The 11,038-nt window shown below is 50.8% G+C and overlaps 1 protein-coding gene across 1 annotated transcript; it reads right to left on the minus strand.

The window, feature by feature from the left end:
* Window positions 1-841: 841 nt before the first annotated feature.
* DUSP5 (dual specificity phosphatase 5) lies at window positions 842-10,775 on the minus strand. Its single transcript, XM_054637305.2, has 4 exons — window positions 10,199-10,775; window positions 5,911-6,053; window positions 4,281-4,500; window positions 842-2,500 (listed from the first exon to the last, which is right to left on the minus strand). Exons 1-4 carry the CDS (start codon window positions 10,590-10,592, stop codon window positions 2,100-2,102), a joined length of 1,158 nt encoding a protein of 385 aa, XP_054493280.1. The 5' UTR covers window positions 10,593-10,775; the 3' UTR covers window positions 842-2,099.
* Window positions 10,776-11,038: the final 263 nt, after the last annotated feature.

Below are 11,038 nucleotides of genomic sequence, written 5' to 3' on the forward strand. Positions count from 1 at the left end.
TTTCCCAAGGGGACCAATTAGATCTTTCAGAAAATTAATTGATCTGCTCTTACTAGATCAACTGCCTTACCTCCCTGGCTGCTGGTTCCCATGTTCAGGTTTCCCAGAGCCCAGGCAGGGCTGCTGACACATCCCTCTGACACTGGGTAAGAACTCCAAGGCACATCTCCAGTAAGACCTTCTCATCTGTCAGATTTGCTTCCCTGGAGGTAAGAAGTTACAAACGGATGTGTATGTGCACTCATGCTCTGTAACCCATATATTGGCCATAGATTTTTCAACTCGATAATTTAGAATTGCAGATCATAAATGTGCTGCAGTGATGAGCCAGAAAAAGCCTAGTAAATTCAAGAAGAAAAGGGGTATGAAATGCATCAGACATGTTGGTTCTTCTGACTTAATTTTTTTTTTTAATTTAAAAAAAGTGAAAAGACCCACATGCCCTGGCTCCTGGCACCCAGAGGTGCTGCACATCACACACAAGCTTTGCTCTAAAGATCAGGGCAAGTAGGATCCTTTGTCATGGTTGGAAGGAAGTGGGGGCCGTGCCTAGTTCAGATTTTCATCTTCAGCAAGATGGTAAATCTTAAATAAAACACGCATGAATCAAAACAGAAGTGCCTGCCCGGCTGCTGGGAAGTGACGCCACCGTGACTCATGTCATTCTGTTTGAAACAATCCTCCCCCTCACCTTCTCCCCTCTCTAGTGATGCACCTTGGTGGCTCTGCAACACACAGCACAGTGAGACTTGCCCATCTCTCCTACCTTCTTACACCATGGTGTTTTTCTCAGGTGACCTCTCCTGCCACCAAGCTCTCCCAAAGCACTCTCACAGATCAATCCAAGTACAACAAACAGCTTTATTTTCCTGGCATTTTTTTTCCTTTATTATTTTTACATACCATAAAAACCATTGCAGGTTTGGTTTTTTTTTTCACATTCACGAGATCTCCTGGAAATTATTGCCATTTCCCATACATATTACATATTAAAAAATACTAAAAAGGTCAACAGACAGAGACACTCATTCTGAACTCCCTGTGGACACAGAAGCCAACGTGAGCAAGACAGAAATAATTTTTTTTCTGGACAAAGGCTGACTAGAGGTGACCACACACTCTAAGCAAGTCACATAACACTGAAAAAGACCACTTGACCATACACGATACACAGTGGGAACACTTGGGAAGGGATGGAGAAAAAGTTGTTTTGGAGCTGAAAGCTTGTCAGGATTTTTTGGTGTGAAGTCCAGCAGTTACAGTGTTTCACAATTGGGATGTGAATGTGATGAGGATTGTTGAGACATTCAAGTATTCTAGGGCTGTTCTTAAAAAACAGATGGGAGGATAATAGCTCAGCAGGGTAGCTGATAGTCCTTAAGTCCCTGCTTTACTTAAAAGCACATCCAGTACAAAGGCAAATACAGAAGTACAGGAAATGCCACACCTGAATGGACCCACTGGTCGGGGTTGGTATCCAGTTACACTGTGGACAATACCTGACACTTCGGAGGCTGGAGCACAAGAGGGGATGTTCACCTGGTTGTGCAGCAGTGTCCTGGAAAAGGTGCTCCCCCTCCCCACTCCAGCCCTTTGCTACCTGAAACATGACACAGGAGAGGGGAGGAGGAAAGCCAGAGAAAGATTTGAACAAATATTCACTCCCTCCACCTCTGTGGTTGCAAAGGTAGTGCTTTTCATTTTGCTTGCTTCCCTGCTGCTGCTGTTTATTGCTTGAAACTTTAAGTAAGGGTCTTTTCAAAAACAAGATTGGAAGGAGATGGGAGCCAAGAACATACTAAATGGATTTCTCATTGTTCCCCGGGAATCTGGAAATACAGTAGTGGGTGCACTTTGTGTGGTTAAAACCCTAAAAAAGCACTTTGTATTTTTTTTAAAAAAGGACAATAAAAGTTCAGAAAACCTGCCATGCTTAGACCTCTTGCATCTTACAGTCACAGCATATGGGAAGTATGACCCATGACAACCACTCCATCTCAGAGTAAGCGGATGAAGTTTCTCTATTGCACATTCATGAAATGTTCTTGTTGGGGATCACAGTTGGGATCAGGACCACACCAGCTCCAGGCCCCCACGGTTCAGCAGGACGAAGATGCCGTCATCGGGCTGAGCTTCAGCTGGTGGACAGGAGAGTGGATGGGCACAGAACTCAACACTGAGGTAGGAAAGGCAAAGCACGAGCCCTCAAAGTTTTTGCCTAAAGTCAGTTCCTCTGCAAAGAAAGATGCGGCTTCTCTCTTGCACGAGGTGACAGGGGGGCTGGGGGTGGAAGACAAGATCTCTGACTCATATTGCAGCAGCTGGCCCATGAAACCGAAGTTTGGTGAGATCAGGCTCCGGCGCTGCTTGATGTAGTCAAAGGCTTCGTCCAGGCGCAGCTTCCTTGTCTTCATGAGATAGGCCATGCAGATGGTGGGGGAGCGCGAGATGCCCGCCTCGCAGTGCACCAGGATCCTGCCGCCCGCCCGCCGGACCTGATCTGCAAAGAGCCACGGCACACATCAGCTCTGGGGGCATGGGGAAGACACTGTCACCCAGCCAGGCTGGGGGGACACAGCCAGCCTACAGCAAAGAGAGGCCTGCTCCTCTCTTGGGTACTAGGGTGACACGGAGATTAAAAGACAAGGAAGACAAAACCCAGCTTGTGACAGAGCTGAGCATGGTTTCAGAATCTGTGGATCTTGATTTGGTTCTTTTTGCATTTTTTAGGAAAGTCTATCCCTGTCTCCTTCCTTGTGCCTACTTCTCTTTTGTAGCAACTGACATTCAAGAACATTGTGATGCAGGCAATGCTGTTGCTGCATTTCTCTGCCTGCAGCTCAAAATGTTGTGTAAATCCAAGCTTGGCCAGCCCTCCTGCTACCTGGTCACTCAAAAACTGCAGGGGCTGTCATCACCTTTGCCAGAAAAACAGGATTTTTCTTCAAAATCCTAATTCCCTGCTTGGCCAGTTGGCAGCAAACAGCAGTACCAGGAGGTACCCTTGGGTGGAGAGGCTGAGCTCAGTCCCTGGGGCCTCACCACAAAGCACACAGGCACTGGTAGGCAGCTGCTAATTATAGCCTGGTTAAAGGATGCTTGGACTTAAGTCAGGATATAAAAGGCTTATGCAAAGCACCCATTTGACACAACAGGAGCCACTGCGGTTACTCACACAACACAATGATTGTTATTAAAGAGAATGTGCTTAAAATTAGCCCTTTCCACACAAAAACACTGTTCAAAAAATAGATTTGTCTTTGCTCTATTGCCTTGAGCAACATGTTCAATCTCCAATTTATGGATAGCTGTGAGTGTAGTGCTCAGGGAAACACACAGAGCTGAGGAAGTTATCATTTGCCTGCCTTCAATTGTCTGCCAGGGGACTACCACCACGACCAGTTATATTTATCTACTGCACAAAATAAGGAAGACATGGATTTGAGTCATCCCCAGCATCTACACCACATGCCCAATTTTAAAAGAAAGTGAAAATTAAAGTTGTCCTCAAAATCTGGGAAATTTCAAAGTGACATCCATCAGAAGGGGTTGAGGATAGCACAGAAAGGTGCCATGAATTATTATTTCCCTGAAAGGTGTGAGATGTCCGGGAAGAGGAAGGACTTAAGAGAGCACCCTCAGGTCAGGTTTTTGTAATTCTGCCTGCACTGTTGAAGGACTCAAACTCAGCTCAGCAATGAGTCTGTAACAGTGTTTTATTCTCTTTCTCTCTTGAATATTCCTGGAGAGCAACAGTACCAATTTCAACATTATCTCCACCCAGGCTAAGGCTTCTCCACCCCACAAAACCGTGTTGTGCTTCTCAGGGAGAATCCTCTCTCCTGTGCTCCGTGGCACAGCTCACCTTCACTCACCCGCTCAGCCAAACACAGGAAGATTTGAAATGGAATAGCACAAACTTTTCTAAAGGCCTCCTCATTCTTTTTTGCATTGGGGTATTTGATTAAAGGGTGAGATACCAGCATGATCAAAAGGAGGACTATAAAGAGCTCTGTGATAAGGGGGGACAATGGATTTCTAAGACCCCACACCTTTGAGATATCTCAGCACAGTAAGGCAATGAGCTGACTCTGCTTCACCTGGTTGTTACTGACTCTGGCATGCAAGTCCAAGGAACTGGGGCTTTTTCCTTCACAAAATTCAGTGGACTTCAATGTGTATTTTATTTTAACATTAATTAAATGTATTTTTAATTGATTTTACATTTTAAATGAGTTAAAAATACATGAAGATCTGAACATTTGTTCATTTGTACCTACCAATGAAGTCTATGGCTTCCTGGAAGTGAGAGCTGATGTCTGCTGTGTGACTGTCCTCCACTGGGATCCACTTGTAGCAATATTGGTCTTTGAAGGACTCTGAGCTTTTCCTGGAGACATTTAGCAGGGCTGTGATGTGTAGGTTGGCGAGAAACTCGCACTTGGAAGCATGATAGGCACTACCAAGGTACAGAAAAGGCAGGATTTCAACTGGACCACCCTGGAAGAGAAGGAGCAGAAACATGTAATTCTTTTTTCATAAGTCCTGAGACCCAAGAGGGACCAAGGGAGCCCATGTTAATGCCTGCTCCCTCCCTCTGTCCTAATTTTTTTCCCTGCTGGATGTAGCTCCCACAGCAAGGGCCAATGAATCAGTCCCATGGCCAAGCCCATGCAGGAAAAATGTTTTCATTTTCTTGTCCACATTTGCAAGGTACAAAGTCAGACCCAACCTACCCATGTGCAGCATGTTTGTGGCTTTCTTTAAAGTGCTGCCCCTTGCAGTGCACCCAAAGTGCTTTCATAGGTGGTGCCCATTGCCACTGAGGCTTTACCGAAATGGGGCAAGGCAGGGAGCCACATCCAGCAGAGAGGAAGATTAGGACAGAGGAAGAGGCTGCTTTGGCTCAGCCAGGGCTTTGCCCCTCTGGTCACATCTCCAAAGGTGAAACAAAAAAAAAGCAAAAAACTGGACATAGGCTCCCCATCCCCCTTCACCCCACACCTCTCTGGAGCACAGCACCCACTGCATCACCCACCCTGAGACGTCATCTCAGTTCCTCCTTCCTCAGCACAAGCAAAGGCTGCATGACGAGATGGCAAAGCAAAGCCACCACGTGACACAGCTTTCTGAGCTGGCAGGTAACTTTCCATGATGCACAGGAGATGCTGCCACCCCCCAGCTGCACGAAACTGCCTTTCCACTGCCCCTGACCTGCCCACACGGTGGGTTCCCACGCATCAGGGACAGCTGGCAGCCAGCCACGGTGGCAGGAGGGCAGCTGGTGTGGGAGGTAGCCCGGGGAGCAGAGAGGCGTCACAGGGGGACTCCCCTGAGCAGCAGGAACCGCACGCCCGGGCGGAAGCGCCCTGACCGCAGGGTGACATCTCGGAGCACACATCATCCCTGGGCTGGGGGGCACACCACCACTTCCCCTCTGGAAACCCCACTTCCCCAGCCCAGTGGTGGCTCTCACTTCTCAGAGGCTCTGGCCCCTTGCCAGCCTCAAATTCCTCCTGAGATCTCAGAGGAGTCATGGGCAGAACGTGCTCAAAAGCGGCACTCCTGGCAGCCTCTCCCCTGCCCATTCTCAGTCTCCTCTGGAGGTGTGAGCTGCTGACAGCTCACTCTCTCTGGGTGTGTGATAAGAGAGTTCATAAATAGTTTTGGGGGCTAGATGAGTGTTTTGCCTCCTTCTGCCTAATTTTAAAGCCAAGTGGAGGTGATGCTGACCAGCAGCACACAAGGGCAACTTATTCAGCTCACAGGCTATCAGCCTGGACTGTGACAACTTATTCACAGCCCATGGCAGCACCAGGCCCACTGACACCCTGCCAGCCTCCAAGAGAGCCTGGTGGCAGCAGGGAGAAGTCCCAAGAGGAAGGTCACCCCCACAGCCATGACACACACCTGGTCATAAGCAGGTTTGTGGTTGGCACTCTGCTTCTCACAGTGGCTGGCAAGGTTCCTCTCTGCTTCCGTCCTCTCTGGGGAAATGAGTTTTCCATTCACGCAGCACTCAGGATATTGAGAGTTAAAGGTTTCATATCCCCCTAGGGAAACAACAAAAAGAAGAAAACATTAATATTTGCCCTCCCAAGGACTGGTTTAATTCAAGTGAAGGACAAACAAAGCTCCAGCAATGCAGTGGGACGGCAGTGCCCAGCAATGAGTCCAGGGGAGTGTCAATGAAGGATAGTGCTCCTCTGGGAAAATGGGTTTGCTTAAAAGAGTTTGGGCATCCAAGGAAAAACCTCTGATACCACTGACAATTATTAACTTGCCAAAACCCAGTGAATCCAGACTAAAGCTGTTAGCAAATGTAATTCTATTGAGTCTAGCAACCATTAGCCCCAGTACAGTGGGGACTAAACTCCCTCCCCCCAGGTTATATACATGATCACCAATTCCAGCATTTGAGGCAGAGATTTCTGTACTCAGAATCATCTTTTCTAAACCTGTCGTTAATATATTCACTACAACAACACACAAAATATTTTATTTGCATTTTTAAATGGACATAAACACAAGAGGGGGATGCTTGCATGTGTCTCATTAATCACCACAATGCATGAAGACAGTGAAGTAATGAAGATGGTCCCACTGAAACCAATCTGTTAAATAACAGCTATAAAACTTAATGAAATCCTGTGACAGCATTTGACAACTGAATAGCCCCACATGAGCTGTTCTGCACGGTTAAGTACTGCGTTCATTTCATTCAGTGTGCTGCTAATGAAAAGGAATTAATCCTATTATTACATTGTTACTCAAAGTTTTCAGCAGCTAAATTGTTGCCTGTTTCCAGGCTGGGAATATTCTGCATGGAAGAACATCATCTCCAAAAAGTACCCGAATAAGTCAGGCAGCAGAAGCAGCCAGGAAACGTCAATGGTGTGCCACATGTCTGCCACCTGTGCTTTCTCAGAGCAGAAATGAATGGCTCCTGAACAGCCACATTCAATAATCCTTCAGTGTGTCCCTCAAGTAAACAAGGCTTGGAAGGCAAAGCCTCCCGTTGTGATTCATTCACCTGCGACTGTTTCACCCTGATAAGCTGTGTCGGTGTGGGTGCCTGGCTGCAAGGGAGGGCTTTGAAACAAGGGAAGTGCAGAGGATCAGAGCAGCTCACAGCCGGGGCTGCCCGGCACAGCCACCTCTGACGGTTCAGCCCCACAGTGCCGGTGTCTCATCTCTTTGCAATGTTTGAGCACTTGTGTGCTCAAATTCATGACGTGCTGCTGTCGCCTACTCATTCCTGCCGTGGGGTCCTCGTGTTGCAAGTGGCCAGCACGATCCAAAGCCCACTGAAGGTGATGAAAGTCTGTTTTCCATGACAGAGGGCAGGAGAGTGACTTTACAGCAAAGGGGCACTCAGCACCTGCACCTTTCCTCCTACCCCCAGCCACATTCTGCCAGCTCATCCCAGAGCTCACAGCATGAGGCAGTGGTCCAAGCAGTCAAGTGACCGTGGAGACCAGGGTGGTGGTGGGAGGTGTTTGATAAAATGATATCCACAACAACTGGGTTGAAAAAATGATATCCCTAGCAACTCACAGTGTGAAAAAACAACAAACACGAGAAGCTCTGCAGAATTCCCTGATCTCCAGCTGCCTTTCGTGGGGTGAACTTTTAAATCCTCTTGTTTTACATAGCTGACCTTATCTTCCCCCCAACCCCCCAGTCACTGCTATCACATAGGAAAAGTATATCCAGTTTATATAAATAACCACGATCCCCATTTACACCCTATGTTGCTGTTTTTACACTTGAAGGAACACAAAAATCTGCCCAAGCCAAACTTGCATGTGTGTTCCAGCAGACATGCATGTCTCGTGTCTCTTGGGGCAGCTAACACATGCAGCTGGTGAATGGTTAATTACAAGCCTTGGGGATCAGGATATTTGCAAGCCATTCTTACAGTGAGTCATCTGCTCATCCCATCCTCCAGCAATCTCCTCTCTTCCCCCTCCCCACTCAACCTACCTTCCCTGAGGTCATTTCTGCAAATACTCGGTTGCTCATCATGGAGAGCTGAGCTGCACTTCCCTTTTAATCGATAAGTAATAGAATCATTATCGGCACCAAGGGACTATGCGTTGGTTTATCTTTTTTTTTTTTCCCTGACACACAACCACTCTCACTGTGCTGGGGCTGAGCTCACCCACAGTGAAACTGCACCTACACAGATGAAAGATGTGACCCTGCAAGCCAGAAAGCAACGGGGGAACAGGGCCTGGCACGCAATGACTGAGTTCCAGCTGCTCTCTCAGGGACCAGATCCTCAGCATCTTGATGACCTCCTCATATCTTATTGCCATGAGACCTCCTTAGCACTTAAGTAGCCAACACCTCCTCCCAGCTCTACATGCCTAGGGAGAGCAGGAATATAAGGGGAAACCTCAAGGAGGATTTTTCCTGGTGGTTTTACAGCCTATTATTTGCAAAACTAGTAGCAGAGACCTCCAAAGGGCCCTTTCTCCTGATCAGAACACAGTGTTCCTGGGTGATTTATATCCCCCCTGTGCCAAAAATCTTCCCCCAGGCCAACAGCTTCCTGGGGGTCGGTGGCCCCAGTGAATCACCAGTGCTGCCCACTGAATCATGGGCCTGAACCTGCAGCCCCAAGCACTTCCAGAAAAGCAAAAGGAAACTGCAGCAGGAAACTTTCTCATACACTGAGAGGAAATGTCTTTAGCCTCAAATCAACAGGCTTTCAAGATAAGACACTTCACAACTCACAAGATGTACAAAGCAGAGGCTACACTAACCCCTCACTCCGGATAAACTGCCCAGAGCCACAGTCACCACTCCAAAATGTGGGGCTGGTACATGAGGAGGAAAGGATGATGGTGTGGCCAAACAAGCAGTTTGAGAGTCAGCAGAGCTTAGTATGGCCCCTAGTTTACCGCAGACTTCCCACAGTGACCCTGAAGATATTTCTTCATCTCTAATTTAGTGTAGTCTCTAAGGATTTGAATGACACAGTGCCAGTATCTCTACCCTCCAGCAGCAGAATTTGTGCTTTTGGGGTGACTGTCAGATCCAGCAAAGGCTGATAGTGCCAGGACAGAACCAGGGTGGTGGCAAACAGCCGAGGAGCATCCCCCTATCTCGGTACCAGGCAAATACCCAGGCTGAAGATGCCTCTGCCCCAGCGGGAGGTCGTTACAGAAGGCTAAAACTGGGTACCTCAGGTCAAAAACTAGCGATAAAAGGCTTATTAAAAGTGAATTAACCCTGGCCCATTAGAACACGGGGGCAGGCTTCATTCAAGAAACATCGCCTGGTTTTCCCCTCCCTTTTATGGCCTCATGGTATGGCAAGGGGGTCTTTGGAAGCTCCATCCTCGGCGTGGTGCCGCTGCGGGAGCCCCGCGGCCGCCGGGCGTGCGGAGCCTCGGGCGGGAGCGGCCCCGCCCGGCGCGGCCCCGCTCCCCGGGCAGGTGGGGGCTGCGTTGAGACAGCCGGGAGGGCAGAAGGACAAAGGCGCTGCCAGAAGTGGGGGGAGGCAGGGGCGGAAGGACAGGGAAAGGGCGGGCTGCTATGCTCGCTATGCTATTTATCGTTTTATTAGCCCGGGTTACACGGAAGGAAAACAAAGAACCGCAATCGAAGGGCTGTAATACACGTGAGGGGAGGAGGTATTTCTGTCCCCCGGCGAGCACCGGAGTTTCGCCTCTGTCAGAGTCCCGATGTGCCCGACAGAGAGAAACCTCTCCGCCCTCGGTGGAGGGGCGGGCATCGGTGCCAGAGTTTCGGGCACCCAACACGAGCGGCCGTGTGTCACCGGGCGGACAGCGAGTAGCGGTGGCCTCGTCTCTCATATCCGCAGGGCTGATTTTGTTTCCCATGCAGCGCCGATGTCTCTCCCCCTTTGATAATCTGCAACTTTTGCTGTTCTTTACTAATATTCTCTGCTTTCCCCCTCGGCCTCTTAAACGCTTGGCGGGGGTGAGCGGAAAGGCATTTCGGCTCAGCCCGCAGAGTCTATCCGGGATTTATTTCCAGTAGGTGGAAAAGAAACAAAATCCCGGTGTTACCTCCCTGCCCTCCACCAATAATCAGGTTCACTGCAGGGCGAAGGAGGGGGAACGGGAGCACCTCGGGGCGGCCGCCGCCAACCAGGGGAGTTTTGAGGGTGGATCGCGCCGCTCTCCCCCAGCCCCTGTCCCTCGGGTCCCCCCGACCCCTCTCACCTTTCAGGAAGCAGACCCTGGCCCCGGCCTCGGGCAGGCTGGACAGCAGGGCGTTGAGGACGATCTGGGCTGTGCTGTCCTTCTTCAGCTTCTGCCAGTGGCCCGTGTCCTGGTCCAGCACCACCACGGCCGCCAGGCGGGCGGCCCCCGCCGCCCCCTCGGCTCCCGGCAGCAGCCGCGCTCGGGCCGCCGCGTCGGGCACCACGAAGTGCAGCGGCACGGCCCCGCCGCGGGCCCGCCGCATCACCACCGAGTTGAGGTTGACGTTGAGCGAGCCGCGGAGGCAGGAGGCCGAGTAGGACAGGTAGGGCCGGCAGTCCAGCACCAGGCAGCGGGAGGGCTCCTTCCGCAGCAGCTTCCGCAGCTGGCGGCAGTCGAGGGACGTGACTTTCATGCCGGCCGAGGGTCGCGCCCCGCCGCAGCCGGGGCGGGAGCGGAGAAAGCGGCCGGAGGGTGCCCGGTGCTAGCGCGGAGCCGGCGGCGATGGGACGGGACGGGAGGAACGGAGGCACCGCGGGGCCGCACCGAGCCCGGGCAGGGAATCCCGGCCGCCGCCGCCGGGCATTTATATGAATGGGAGGCCGGGCCGTGACGACACTGCCCATATAAGGGGAGTGACGCGCCCGCCTCCCAAAGATGGACATCCCCCGCCCCGCGCGCCGCCCCCTGGCGGGGATCCCCTCCCCAGCGGCGGTGGGTCAGCACCGGAGCAGAGGAAGCTGAAAAACGCTGCAAAAATTCTCCACTCATCGGATGGGGCTCATCCCGACATCACCCCCGCCCCCTCCCCAGCGCGTCAGGAGAGTCGGGAAGCGTGAGGGGGGATGGAGGAGAAGGAAG

This window comes from Agelaius phoeniceus, chromosome 9, assembly GCF_051311805.1.
Source record: "Agelaius phoeniceus isolate bAgePho1 chromosome 9, bAgePho1.hap1, whole genome shotgun sequence".
Classification (NCBI taxonomy): Eukaryota; Metazoa; Chordata; class Aves; order Passeriformes; family Icteridae; genus Agelaius; species Agelaius phoeniceus.

Coding starts and splice junctions, on each gene's coding strand:
- DUSP5 (XM_054637305.2), bottom strand. CDS start 10,592: ATGAAAGTCACGTCCCTCGACTGCCGCCAGCTGCGGAAGCTGCTGCGG. Junction 4,501..5,910: donor ACAAACCTGCTTATGACCAG/GTGTGTGTCATG, acceptor CTTCTCTTCCAG/GGTGGTCCAGTTGAAATCCT. Junction 2,501..4,280: donor GGAAGCCATAGACTTCATTG/GTAGGTACAAAT, acceptor GGCTCTTTGCAG/ATCAGGTCCGGCGGGCGGGC.